This window comes from Lepisma saccharinum, chromosome 8, assembly GCF_977018435.1.
Source record: "Lepisma saccharinum chromosome 8, izLepSacc3.1, whole genome shotgun sequence".
Lineage (NCBI taxonomy): Eukaryota > Metazoa > Arthropoda > Insecta > Zygentoma > Lepismatidae > Lepisma > Lepisma saccharinum.
The window spans coordinates 39,638,223-39,653,742 of NC_139236.1; the positions used below are offsets into that span (position 1 = coordinate 39,638,223).

The 15,520-nt window shown below is 37.3% G+C and overlaps 1 protein-coding gene across 4 annotated transcripts in view; it reads right to left on the reverse strand.

Annotated features, from left to right (window-relative positions):
* The window catches only part of Sh (Potassium voltage-gated channel protein Shaker), a 635,294-nt gene that overhangs the window by 15,915 nt on the left and 603,859 nt on the right, over positions 1-15,520 (reverse strand). For 3 of the 4 annotated variants that reach the window (XM_083126538.1, XM_083126539.1, XM_083126535.1), the window contains exons 5-7: positions 13,811-13,940; positions 11,899-12,089; positions 6,839-7,003 (exon numbers count right to left, since the gene is read on the reverse strand). In XM_083126538.1, coding sequence (XP_082982664.1) covers positions 6,846-7,003; positions 11,899-12,089; positions 13,811-13,940 — 479 coding nt within the window. In that variant the 3' untranslated portion in view covers positions 6,839-6,845. Of the gene's footprint in view, positions 1-6,838; positions 7,004-11,898; positions 12,090-13,810; positions 13,941-13,974; positions 14,105-15,520 lie in introns of all 4 variants that reach the window. The other variant, XM_083126536.1, reaches the window with a different exon arrangement.

Below are 15,520 nucleotides of genomic sequence, written 5' to 3' on the forward strand. Positions count from 1 at the left end.
AAATCCAGATCTGTCCATTAAGAAGGAAGTCCAGATCCAGACTGTCCATTAAGAAGGAAGTCCAGATAGAAGAATATACAAATTGAAGAAAATAAATAATAAAAAACATATTGAGATAAAACTTGACTGTAGATGAGAATTATCTGGTTTCATTGTCTACAAAGAACCCTACCCTGTAGATATTCTAACTGAGGTTTAAGATTAAGATTCATGCACCTTGCACCAAATGGAGGTATTAAGTTAGGCAACACACACAAAGCCTTACAGGGAAGAGAGGATTTCAGAATCTAGGTTTCCCGTTTTTATTGCCGGTGACTGTACTTTACGGTTGAGCCCCCGTGGCGGAGTGGTTAGCCCATTCATCAATTTCATCATGTCATCACTCATCCCCATCTTCGCAAATTAGCCAAAAGTGGCACAAAATGCGATGTAAAATAAAGTCAATCAATCAATGTACTTTACGGTCATCTAAAATATATTTAGGCTATGTTTACTTATTGTTGACAATGTACCATGCTTTTCTTTTTACCTCTTTAAATTTAAATTCTGTTCCAAGGATTGCGCTAGTAGCGCACGCTGGCCTCTAGAAATACATATTAAACTGTTGAAACTGCTCGAGTTAATAGTCAGGAAGTTATAATTTGCACTTAAGGGACCAGGTTCATGGACACGTACCCTTTGTTCAGAGATTGGGAAGTATGAAGGTGAATTCTTAGAAGAAAATGGTTTCCATCCTTTTCTTTAATTCGACATAACATACAATAAACAGCGCTTGGCATAAGCTGTTGCTGTTCCCGCGCTTGCCCAACGTTGACCTTCTAGCACAAACCACGCTACGTTGTCGCTATCTACTGTCGACCCTCAGTTAGGGGAGGTGGCCCAGGGTGCGAATGTGTTGCAAGAGAACGTCCTAACGTACGTATAGCACTCTCACGAAAACTGGTTACAACTAGCTTTCTTAAAAAGGCATTGAAAAGTGAGGATTAAACTGCGAAGTGTCAACAGCGCAAGCGTAACTGCTTTCCATTCGCTCCTCACTGTCTAGCAGACGTCATATTCCCCGTTCCCGATTGGCACAGGAACTGTCGAGCGATCGCTAGCGCGGGAAAGGTGACAAGTTGAACCAAACGCGTTTTGGTTCCCGCCACATAGACGGTTCGTTAAAAACAAGTCTTTCTCGAATTCACAGACATTGTCTCTTCGATCGCCACAGAAAACATCAATAAAGCACAAGCAAATAATCGAAGCGAAGCAAGTGCTTCCAATATTGTTCTGGAGTCCATTATAATCACTCTTCTAATTCCTTCCCTAACTGACCTTATTATTGCCTAGCAATATCATATATGAATGTTTTGGATCAAAAAGTCCATGAGAAAAATGGACTTAGTCCTTTTTCCGTAGAAGTCTCAGGTCCGATTTCCGGGGTAGGTGCTCTCAAGTGGATATTTTTCCGGCGATTAGAGTAGTTGATTACCGCACCGGATTTGTAGCAAAAGTCACAATGTCTGTCGTAGGTTCGAACCTCACCACCTGGAAAAATAAATTGTTCACCTGGTGACGAAAGAAGATATGTCTCGGAACGTGTTAGATAGGTGTATGTAGTAGAAGCACTAGTCAATGGTCCCGTCTATTATATCACACATCGGGAGCGTATATTTTTAGCTATCGAGACTATCTGATAAACCCGAAGCCCAGAGACTAAAATAAAAACAGACATCGGTTAGAAACGCACATAAAATTGTTCATTTCAATAAAATTATGTATATTCTTGCATATACCTATTGCTTGCATTGTAGAATTATTTCTCTTGCAGTTCACAATTTTCGCTGTTACGTTTCTGGAAAACGCAGGTTCCCTTCATCAGATATTTATGGCATGTGCTTTGGTATTAGTTTTCTCCGATTTTGATTACTAAAGTTAGGCCGTTCTAAATAAGGATCATTAGGTACACTCACGACACTCCCCTCTCGACATGAGCGATTTGCTAGTTTCCAGAGAAAGTAGACTTATTGAAATTTGTATTAACATTTTTTTTTAGAGATAACCTGTGAGTTAGCATTATTACCGACCTCGCATAATTGTCGATCTGCCACATTTGACTAATCGCGAAGATGAGGATGAGTGATGATATGATGAAATTGTGAAAGGGCGCAAAGAGCATCCAGGCCGGAATGAGAACCCTGGCGTCGTAGGGTGCTCTGCTGACTCCACGATAAGAAGATAAGCTTAAGATAATCACATGAACATTTGTGAAGTAAAACTCGTCCAAATCATTTGTACTAGTGAGTGTCCATTCATCAATTTTATCATATCATCACTCATCCTCATCTTCGCGATTAGCCAAAAAGTGGCAGAAAAGCGAAGTAAAATAATCAAAATCAATCAATCTACTAAATTTTAATTTCTGATATTCCTATTTTAGTTATTCCCACACGTTTGTTTTCGTCGTTCATTTCCTCGTTTGAATCCTGCATATTTTGTTTTAATGAAAGTTGCAATATTCAACTTGGAATTATCTCCATATGGTGACGACGTCAAAGGGGGGTAAGTGGGCGCACGCCCTCTGGTCGTACAGTCTGTTCAATTTACCGCCTCTCGGCAAACAAGAAAAACTACTTGCATATATTATGTTTTCTTGTATGCTAGGGGTTTATATCGGATAGTCGAATTGTTGGCGCTCTTGCCTTTGGTACGAGCGGTCCCGGGTTCGATCGCAATGAGCTCCAAAATTTCAGTACTGACACTGAATTGTGAGGACAATTTGAGCTGAATATTTGATTGTAATACCATTTATGATGATAGAGAACCCAGTAATTCAATGTTTCGTATCAGTGTAAATAGAAAATTTTACCCTTCAATGAAAATTCAGACAATGAAACAAAGCAGTAAGGGAGGATATTTTGAAATATGAAAACGAACCAAACTCCAAACCTTGGTGCTGTGAGGAACCGTTTCCGCGAGATATTAGACAACGCTTTCAGCCAGCGAGTTGAATCCTCCCACCACCACCGCGCGGCCTGGAAGGTTCGTTTATTGTGTCTCTGAAAACATCAACCGTTACGTTGTCTCGAGGACGGTCCCTGGATTCGATTTAAAAAGGGACCATATCTCGTCATTCTGCATCGATTTCACCTTGTCCTGGTTGAAAATTGTGGGTTCTGATTTCTGGTGAAAAAAGGTATAAACGTTAGTTTATATAAGAAATGAAGCATTTATATTTCGCTTTTTCTTCGCGAGGTAAGGAATATATTCACCAATCTTCACGTTGTATGAACCACGAAAGAACCTCTACGTAATGTTAAACTTTGAATAATGCAGATGGCAACACTTTCAAAAGTTCGTGTGCCAAGATATTTTGCCAGCACTCTACTACATGAAAGGATATTTTCTTCGGCGCAGAGAAATTCAAGTGTGAATTTAGGTGAAGGGGAGAACAGAAAATTTTATGGTCTCATATTTTAAGTTTAAAATATGAGAACAATTGTCATTTCTTTCAACTCACAAACAAGTAAAATGAACTCTAATGGAAATTGTAAATTTGACTTGTAAAATAAACTACAACTAAAATTGTTGTAATAACAATGAAAATTTTTGTATTATTTTCGCCAGGTAGACAATTCCACACATCAATAATACTATTTTTTCATAATGCACCATTTTATTTACTAATTCCATTTAGCATATATTTTATTCCTTCATTTCATTGAAGTTTTCATCTTTGAATCCCAAATCGTTCAAGAACCTCCCCCTCCTTTTCAGCACATTTCTTCAATTCGAACACTACAGTTTGGTGAGATAGCCCATATATTGAAACCAGCATACGCCACAATCAAACATATAATCCAATTTTAATCACAGTAATTTACGTTAATTACTCTTAATTACAAGCAAGATAAGATCGTCGCAGAAACACGATAACTTCGAATTGAAGCAATGTTCTTTGAGGGTGCAACTTTGTTTTGGGGGCTGCCTAGCTTCCACCCCGGAAAAAAATCTGACACCCACGGGCCCACGTATTCATACTACACAATATTCAGGAGCAACTTCGTTCTCTCCAAAGTTATGCCTAAATAGAAAGTAATCTGTGGAAGCCATTGTATTTCTAGACAAAATATTATTGCAGCAATGCTTTATCCATACACAACTAACACGTCCCTCCCCAAACATTTCTCATAAAAGTTTTACAAAGGCCCAATTTATGGTTATTGTGTCACTAAAATTACCCCTATATCCCTTTAAAAGCGATCTCGCACTGGTCTAAATGAATAATACACCCCTGATCATAAGCACATTCTATATTTGAATGTTGTTAGTATTAAAAGCCCAAGGTTGTTCTACTAACCTAATTTTCACATCGACTGAAATCAGGTGATTTTAAATATGTTCTTCCCCTCCCCAAAAGAAAATCCTGGGAGGAAATGCTCGGTGATCCTCATTTGTTTCACGCGATGCAACGATAAATTGCGTCAAAGCATCGAAAATCCGCACCGGTGTGTTGAATTGTTGCAGGAAGTTACATCGAAGCTCATATTTGACGTTGACCGTACAATGCAGCGCAGGCAACTTATTCCTCTGCTTTCCTTACAACTGACGCAGGAACAAGTAGGAAAGATCACCTAGCTTTCAACTTTCCGTTCCAACTTACAAGGAATCATCTGTAGCCGAACGAGGAACTGGCAACATTGTACCTTGCAACCGGCGATCAATACAATGCCTCTGCCGGGTCCTCATCTGCCCACTCTACGGGACCTCTCTAAAACTTCAATGCGATGTCATTTCAAGAAATATCCAGACTTCTTTCCCTTCTCGAATACACCTTAAACTGGAATTTGTCGCTCTGGAAGAGCAAACGTGATCCAACACTTCAGCTTCCAGTTCCATTGGAAGCTATCGAGGAGTTCTTATCCTAAAATTACAATTCCAGCAACATTAAGCCATCACTCAGTCAATTGGGGATAAAATTTGGGACGGAACCTATCGTTAATATATTTTAACATTAAGTAAATGCTACACAAGATTTTTATTATGCCTACATTCTAGATTTATACGTCATAGCAGAATACGGTAAGGTGGGTGTGTTTTACCTGAACATTTTCTATAATTCAACAAGTTTGTGACCTGAAAATATCTATGATAAAACCTGGAAAATCTATTCTAAGAAGGCAGTAATTTCACAGGTGCAAAATAATAATAATAATAAAAAAATAGTAACGTACAAAATTATGAATGGGATAAACAACAGATTTTTTCTCTCTAAGAGTAATCAAGAGCATATGATCTGTATGCGAGATGCTGTATCTGGAAGTGACGTAGGGGTGCAGAGTTGGAGCCCCACATTCTAGATCTCTGCCATACCCGATGTGATGTGATGAGCATCGCGCTCCGAGCGCATTTACCAACCCATCACTACAAGGTATAGATTGCTTAGAGGTTTGAGAGTCCCAGAGACGGTTTATGTAAAACTTTCTACCTGAGATTACAAATACCGAGAATCAAACAGGTTCATCGCTTCTCACGATAATATAATGTAAAATAATATTGGCCGGTTGACTACTGGATAAAAACAAGGATCATCTTATGAAGGCCTATGTTAAATTATAATTCCGTTTCCGACAGAACAACGAAAAGTTATCTCCTGTGTATTGCACCTGTTGTCACACACGGGTCTCGATCTCAGTGTAGTGCAACAGATGTGATCAACACCAAACTCCGTCAGCCTTTACCCTTACGGTGGTCTCAATGGGGTGGAGCGAGGAAATCGAATCCGGATCTCCCGTATGCAACTCAGACACCATACCGACTTGATTACTTTAGTTTCAACTTTACTAATGTAATATATTCAAGCCAGCGTTTGAAAGGACTCGACCTCCGATCTCGTCACCCAAGTTCCCGGATTCGTGTCCCGATCTGGGCATGGATGTTTGAGTGTCTATTCATAAATTTCATCTAACCCCTCATCGCGATTGGCGAAAAGTGGAAAGAAGCGACGTAAAATAACAAAAATACGAATACAAATCAGCTTTGAAGAGAGAATTGTTAGGTGAGTGATATTTGTTCAGTCCTTGGGTACGTTGGTTTAAGATGACTATGGGGAAACAGGTGAGGAATTTATACAAATTTCCCTAGCTGGGTGATGGCTTACCCTTACACTTCGAACATAGATTCAAATGATATAACCGGGTCTTTTTCTAACTTAAAAGAAAACAATTTTCTTCTGTGAATTTCTGCTTATACATATCAAGAGACTTTTATAATACCACAATACCAGAAATATAATTTTGAAAGAGATTTAAAATGTCAAAAATGGGCAAAAGGTGGAGATGAATTTTGAACGTCACACTTTCATGTTTTAAATTTCGAGAACGACATTTTTCGTGATTCCATCCTGACTGTCTCTGCAATAGTGTATTTCCAAATATTCACTATTTATGATGAAATACAACGAGTTAGTTTCATAGACTATTTATTTATTTATTTAAGGTTTGCAATACTTGGATTTTATCAATAAACTTGGTTAATTGTTAAGATGGCTTTCATTTAACTGAGTCGATATAACCTTTTACTTTCTCCACGAGAATGAACTAAAGAACGTTCACTAGCGACATAACGGCACAAATATGAAGTTGCTCAAAGCTCTACGGACACATGCGGCGGTGGTTCAATAATCTTCGAATCAGCTGAAGATATTTTGTTTCAACATTTCATTGAGAATACACATACTCAATTAAGGTAAGTTTTTTGCAGATTGTACTTGTTAGTGATGCCATTAGTACAATACAAACTTACCTTACAACTCACTTTCCATACAAAGTTACGCTAAATAATTATCTGTATTTACCTAGTAGTCAGACATCTGTTTCGATGCTCATAGCATTTATGTTGTTGTTATGCCTTGGATTGCAATTCTGCTTTTTACTGACATCATGAGTTAGCAAGATACCCTCTTCCAGTTCCATGATGTCGGACGATGATTCAGATAAAGAGCTCTTCTTTAGATGTTGACCTGTTGAGTAGAAATAACGAAGTTAGAATTTACAGATTCTGAATATTAGTTGCTTCACGTAAGTATGCGAATTCATATTATATATGAAAGTATAACAATTTTCCTAATACGAGTATTTGCAGTGATGGCGCCAGAGGGAGGACAGGGGATGCAAGCCCCCCCCCCCCTAACGCCACCAGTAAACATAAAAAAATAGGCTTTTAGTAAAAAATATGCATTTTCGTGTGATAATACGTACTAAATGTTAGTGTCCCCTGAAAATATTCTCGCATCCTCTGCCACCCCATTTATTTTTACTGGTGCAGTCATTGCTTATGTATTCACATTATCTAAACATCTACATTCACAATTGTATTTTTATATATAATGTATATTTCATTCACTTGAATTTCTTACTGTATTTCGAAATCATGGTCCAATCACTATGTACAGTCAGCGGCAAAAAACGGCGATAACTGGATTTTAATAGCAAATTTTCAATGGCTACTTTTACCACCGCCGTAGAGTTAGGCAACACGCATAACGCTTGCAGTGAAGGTAGTATTTCAGGATCTAGGTGTCCTATCTTTATTGCCGATGACTGTACACAATATTTACAGATATCTGGAGTGAGAAGAGACTGCAGAAACACCCCAGGATCACTAACACACACAACACAGACGCAAAATGTTTACATGAACAGAGAGAGATACATAACAAGATTTCCAGTACTTGAGAGTTGTCCACTTGATATTTTAATAAACAACTACTAGATTTTTAACCGTAAACATACCAGAGAATGCGTTGCGTGGAAATGGCAATTCACATACAAACATCAAGTGCAGAACTATATGAACCACTATATGACCTCAACCGGGTACTGAACCCGGAACGCCTTGATTGCGAGGCGACGACGCTACCACTACGACATCAGAGATGCACACCAGTCAGTGGCGGCAATTGGGTTCCTAAACTGGGGGGGAAAGGTGCCAAAAGTGGGGGGCAAAGACAGTATATTTCCCTTTGCAGATCAGGTTTAGCATAGTGCGGGGGCAAGAGTGGCAAAAAATGTGGGGGCAACTGCCCCCCTCGCCCCCCCTAATCGCCGCCACTGACCCCAGTTATCTTACATTGCTCATATTCAGTGTATGTACATTTCTTTAGCATTCCATAGTCTTTTAGGTTTCGAAGAAAGGCAACTTTTTTTAAAAATTTCTCGGTCGTAGAAAGTTGCAGAGGATCTAGACGGAGAATCTGGATAAAAACCTACCTTTGAAGTCGTCACTCTTTGGGCGAGAAAAACAAAAATGCTGTTGGAAGCTTATGTCTCTACCGATGGGATTTCCTGTGCAAAACTCCATCCTCTGCATTGGGCTCATGAATATACAACTTTTCGGAAATTCCAAAATGGTCACTGAGAGCTCATGACTTCAAAAACTCAGTTTAAATTGAGCTTCGTTGAATTTAAAATTGTTTTATCTTTTTGGATTTAATATTAATGATTTCAGTTGAGTCCTGGATACTATTTAAATAATATTTTTTTAGGTAACATTTAATTTCGCGGTGATAATTTTAAAGGAAGCTTTATCAATTCAGTATTTGAATTTACATCGTGTGCCCAGGCTTGTGCATGAAGTTTCATCGCAAGCATTGCAATTCTAAGCTATCTGTATCAAGTAAAAGAAATGTGATACATATTCATAAACTGGTCGATATTGTTATATTTGAAATAATTAATTGTTGAAAGGTAGTAAAAAGGCCTGAATTTTCTCATCGAAATATGCACGTCTATCACTCACCTCCAGTTGAAAATTATGTTTAGTTTGAACTAAAATTAACATAGTGTCATAGGCGTAACTTTGCGGAGGCAAAGGTAGCACTTGCCTCCCAAATATTCAGGTTTATGAAAATGTACACGTTAATGGTACTTTTGTTATCCTTCTTGACCTTGAGAAGCAACGTAACGGTTATTTTTTATGATTTTGCAAATGTAACAGTTATTTATCAAAATAGTCCTGGATAATATTTTTATGGGCTTGAAATTTTTTTGAATATGCCCCTCCCCCAAATTTGCTCAAGTTCGATTCTGCCCACCCAAGTTATGCCAATTAAGGTGATATTTAGCCAAATGTGCTACCAAACACTGGATTAAGTAACGAACAATTGCCGGATACTACAAAATGGGGCTAGACGTTCTGAACATAGGATTCTCTTCTTTAAGTGGAAGAATTTCAGACAAACGGAAAAGTCTAGGAAACATTGGGGTATTTAATTACTGTGGACAAAAGTAGAATTAAACATTGTTAGTCATTAAGCAGTTGTTCATCAGGAGGAGGGAATGTACTTGGCATCGACCTTTAACTATCAACGTGCACGATTACTAACGCCGTCAGTAAAATATGAGTTGATGTGTAGGTAAACAATGTATTTTTGGGAAGGAGCAGTAATAGTTACTATGTATAATACAGGAAGGATGCGTACTTATTGTCTGTTCCAGGAAGGTATCTCTATCACCCCTCCCCCTCAACTCTTCTCTGGTCCAAAATCTACAACTTTCCCAATCAGACCTTGAGTCGGTGGTTCATTCGCCTTGATGGTTGCTTGTTCCGTAGTCGTTTCGTTCCTTATTTAATGACTACTTACAGTAGGCATGCACTAATCCAATTTGGCGCCAGGATATATAAGCCTTGATGGTAAGAAACGCATTGCTGAGGTATGATAGGAAAAGCTGTATGATAAGAAACAGTACATATATATTTGGCCCCGAAAAATGCTCTTGTTTGTCTTGGCGCAATACAGTGCAGTGTTAAGCTTTCATTTTGGGAGTAAGGGGTTTCCTTCTTCCTTTTTTAACAGTGGCAATTTTGTATGTATCCAGCCTTCACATCTTACGATTACGTTGCTTAGTTTGTTTTAAGTCTGCTTTATGTTCAGACAAGCTAATCGGGAATGCATGTTAAATTTAAAGTGAAATCCGAGAATCGAACTTCTGATATCTTGATTATATGGCAACAGTGTTAACCACTACGCTATCGGAAAACCCATCAAATAATTTACAAAATAAGATTTTTTGATTGAGTTGGTGTTTTAAGTCCACTTTATGCACAGTAAGGCTAATCGGGACTTGACCTACAGTTTAAAGTGGGATCCGAACCACAATGTACCTCCACAGGGTATCGAACCCGAGACCCCTTGATTACAAGGCGACAACGCTACCACTGCGCCGTCGGGAAAGCCCACAAAATAGGAAATTTAAATCGAAAAGTGAGATTGCTTCAAGTATATACCGGGCTATTTCAAACTCGCTAGTCCCACCCAAACATATAATTTTCCAGTTCAATGGAAATGCTACATTGGGAGGTACCAGTGGAAAGAAGAAATGTTTTGCTGAACGTGGTTGGTTATTTAAGGTAAGTCGCAAGCATTAATATAATTTGATTCTAGAATGTGTAACAGCAGCTGCGACTTCGCCTAAGGGTCACAGGAGCATAGGCTTCCCCTTTAGGGGCACGACGTTTAGGGCACAATACCATCGTGCCTCAGTGCTGCCTGCCTGATTCAGGTGACTTCCTGTGTTGCCTCAAGAAACGCACTGCAGCGCCCAGTACAGCTTTAAAGTTCCTCCGTGGGGCACAAGGCTCGTGAGCCCTAAGGTGGACGGCTCATTTACTCCAAAACAGACAAAGCTTTGCCAATGAATGGGTAGCCGTGAGCTCCATGTGGTGTGGTGTGAGGGAATCATTTTTTTTTTTAAGTGGAGTTGTGCGAAAATGCTAAAGCTGCACGAGTAATTAATTTAATTTTATACCGAGTAAAGATTAGAACTTGAATATCAGCGGTTCATGAGTATCATTGTTGAAAAAGAAACTGTGGGTTCATAGGCTCATTTCATTCTGTTGAATTTTGTGTTTTTTAGCACGTGTACGTGTCCAAAGGTAACAATAAATGAAATAGTAGTAAACATTCATGACAAAGGATGTAGGTTACCAATGAAACAATTAAGATCGACTAAAGTAAAACGATATTTCAAACATACCAACCAAGAACAGTTACCAATGCCTGTCGTTCTTCTTCATAAAAATTGAGACAAAGAGGGAACCTCCTTGTTTGGTACAGTATTGAGAAAGGTTGGACTGGGGCTGCCAAGAGGGCGGTGATATTTTCCTCAACAGGCACCCAAAAAAGTTGATTGTAATGGCCTAGTATTACAGTAAAGGCAGAATTGGGATACACATATTTTAAAGAAATTCAAGAGATTGTTATTACCAGCACAGTTAACAAAATAACAAATGTCAGGTTGTTTCACTAAAGTTTGGACGTACAGCAACAGAAATGAAAAGGTTTACTCATCACTGCTATATCTGACTGACTGTGAGCAGAAGGGATAAAAATGCAACGAATTAATGTTTTCGGAAGGGCGCCGAGAGGGCGTACCGGGATTTTATCCAGTGTTCCTGTGGGCCAGTCCGGCCCTGCCATTGACCTATATGGTATTTAGATAAGATGGAGGAAGATTTAATAAATATCTTTCTTGCATGACTTGTCGGAACACTAAGTAGTTTCATCGTTCGTTATTGTATACATTCTAGCAGACTTTTCAAAAATGTCAAGAAACCCCTCTCTTCAATTCGCCGTAAATCTGCAATTTGTTCCTCTAATAAGAGATAGTGTTGGGCTTTAATAAATAATAATAGTAATAAACACTGTACAATCAGACCCAGTCAATACTTTGATTATTTTCTTTATGAAAATACAAGTAACCAAATCAGTTTCTAGCCCCCAATAATGATAGTTTATGATAAACCTAGACCGGTAAAAAAATAATAAGAAATAGTCGTTCCCCTCTAACGGTAATAAATATTCAACCAATGACAGAAGATCTCTTAAGTTTGAAAAGCACACCATGCTTCACTTACCTAGTGTACCAGGTAAGTATGGACAGCTGGTCACATGGTTGAAGTTCTGCGATTGCATCTCCTCCTGATCAGTCTCTCTGTGGTAGAAGTAGTTGAAGTTCGACACGATCACAGGGACTGGAAGCGCTATCGTCAACACGCCAGCAATGGCACACAGGGAACCAACGATTTTACCCCACACTCCAACCGGCCTGCAAAACACCATTCAACTCAATCAGAGTGGAACTTGAGGCGAATGCAACCATCTTCTTTACTACATATAGCTTGAAGCCAGATTTTGAAAAAAAAAATCGGCAAAAACGTTGCATTAAAAAAATACTGAAGATAATAGGCTAAAGCTGCAAATTAGAAAATGAAAAATTTGAAAATTATATTTAAAAAAATAAATTATTATTCTTGAAAAAAGTGCTCTTATTCTCACATACTCATTCTCGTCCACACGCACTCACGCATACACTCAACACACTTTCACACGCAGAATAGCATAACGAAGTAAAAATCTATTGCCTTACGGTCATAATGCAATTTTAAAAAAATCATCAAATAACTACAAATAACTTCTCCTTTCCCAAAATTAATTTCTATTAGGAACCACATGCAGTAAATTGAAATATCATCACATAATATCTTGCACGGTACAGAGCCAAGGGTGATCACATAAATCAGCGCACTACCGTAACTGTTCTTCTATGCTAAATACCTGACACATGCTAGATTCAGCTAAGGCTTTTGCCACATGAAAAGTTTCCTTTGAACTGTTGTCATGCATCTCCAGTATCCTTGCAAAACATCCTCTAAACACACAAAGAAATGCACAAAATTCTCTGCCTTTCACCAAACGATAAAACGATTTTGGTTTTAATCAAGAAACCAAATATACCATGTAATGAACAAAAGTGACTTGATTTACATGAAATAAAACATTAATCAATTTCTTCAGAATGAAACAATAATATAACCAATCTTACCATTTTTCAAACAAAAAAGAAATACGCTATACAAACATTATATTTGTATGAATGCATAGCTGGTGTACTTTTTAACAAAATTCTATGTATGTATATATACCCAATAGTAATAGTGTGGTGGTGTAAGAAAAACTCATGGAAACAAAGTAAGTGAAGATGAAAGAGCAAGTATTTTATTTTGTGACAGTTCACATGCATAAAATACAAATAAAGTATCTGATAGTTGTGCAGAAAATTGGATTTTTTTAAAAAGTTATAGCGAAGGAAAAAAACAATCACAAACCATGCACAAGAACTTTAAAGTCATCGCATGCAAGTTCTAAGTGCAAAATTCTAAAACTTTTGTTTTCATTCCACTTAGAAAATTCTTTGTTCATTGTCCATTAAGATTCCACACTAGACGTCTAACCAAGCACAGAAACACTGTACAATGATTTTACATAGCGGAGAATTCAAGAAAGAGAAGGAAGGATAGAAAAATAACAGCAGTTATATCTTGAGCAAGAGTAACATCAGGTTAGGTTTTGACAAATAAGAGGTTACGATCAGAAATAAAAGTAAAAGCTTTTCCGGAAGGCTTTTGGCACTTACAACACTGAAAAAACAAGTGTACGAACTTAGAAATTACAGCTGTCAGTAAGACGAGACAGCATGTTCCCGTCTTACTGAGAAGAAATACAACACTGACGCCCAATATCGGTTAAATAATTGGTACTCATATTGTTTTTCGATTTTTCTTTTTAAAAAGTCGGGGAAAAAAGTTAATGATCTATCTTTGAGTTTGAGATTAAACGTCTTGTCATGCCAACAAAGAATTTTCTTCGTTTGCTTTTTTTTTTAAATAAAATTAATTAATGTCTCTCTCTCTTTTACTTTCTTTAAGAGGAAAATGCCATTGCAAGCTACGGGAAAAGTAAATCGCTATTAAATTGAGTACTTCATACGTCATATCACCATAGCCCACGGTTGTCATGGTTACGACAGCCCACCAGAACGCGTCCGGGATAGACTTGAAGTATGAATTTTCAGAGCCCGCTTCCGCGAAGTACACAGCACTTGAGAAGAGCACCACACCTGGAAGACAACATCCATAGGAATTTTAGATTACCTCATATCACCATAGCCCACGGTTGTCATGGTTACAACAGCCCACCAGAACGCGTCCGGGATAGACTTGAAGAAAGACTGTTCAGAACCCGCTTCAGCGAAGTACACAGCGCTTGAGAAAAGAATAACACCTGGAAAAGGAATAAAGAGTTCTTGCTACCTAATAAATTGATGGTGCTTTGCAAGTTCCTTTTGGTTTGCCAAGAAAAAATGAATCTTAATTTTGAAGGAAAAGCCAGGTAAATAACACTTCCACACCATTTTTTTTTAAAAAAATAGTGCGATTGGAAATATTTTCATAAAATGATTTTGAATAATAATTTATTCAATGCATGAAATCATCTAATTATAGTTAAGTTTATACTAGAGGGTTGTCAAGCTAGGGAATTACGTTGGCATGTTCGTATTAAGGTCTAACATTACATGAATTGCAAACCAATTTTTACTTCAAAAAGGATTTGTTAAATTTGGAATTGAACTACTCTTACAGTTATATCAGAATATATAATATATACCAAAACATTTTAATAGAAAACTACTAATAGATATAAAAGCATCTACCCGCAATCACAATTTAAGTGCATTTCTACATGTGACATGCCAAAAACATTCAAAATCAAGAATTTACAATCAATCCTGAACGTATACTATGTCAGTAATAAAAACACACACCACATAATCTAGTTTTCTGAATGATAACTACTGAATGATTTTAAAAACTTCACATGTCAATTAGATTTCGTTCTACTAAATGGCATATTGAGTTGATTAATGTATTACATCTTTTTTTTACTAATTAGACCTAAATACCAATAAAACACGTTGTAATAATGGAACAAAAAGGTGATATCCTTGAAATAATTGCTAAGGAATTTTCTGTTGATTTCCAAAAAATAGGAGGTACGTTTATTACAAAAACATAAGTAAAATTAGGCAAAATACACTCTTAAAAATAACATTCAACATGGTCCATACAAGCATCTCCCCAACTAGGAACTTTCACTTCGAGCACTAAGTTTAAAGCTACAAGCAAGTAATTCTTCTTGTACATTTGGATATTTTTTTAATAACTTTAAAAATTATGTTATTTGCTTTGTATATCCTTTTTTCCTAATGATATTCAATATTACATTGAAAAGAGAATAAAGATGAATCAAAAGGCGTCAGAATTCAATAAAAACATTTGTGTGATAAGATGATACAATATAAATTATTAAGAACATAACGTAGATGTTAATTATTTATTTCGTATCTTGGACACGCTTAACCTACATGCAATCTGCATACAAGGCAACTGAAAATTAAATACATACATACGTGTGTATTGAAATAGGAGTAGTTAAGTAAACCCTATTTTCGCTATTTGTATTAGTTCAGTTGTTACTGTCAAATATTTGTGAACAGAGTTCTTAACAATGTGCAGAACTTACGAAAATACCAAGTACGTATAATACAAGCATTCGGAACTATTTATTGTTATGAAAATACGTGTTCCGTACATAATGCACATTATGAACGACAAAATCAAGGGGAGTTCGATTTGTTTC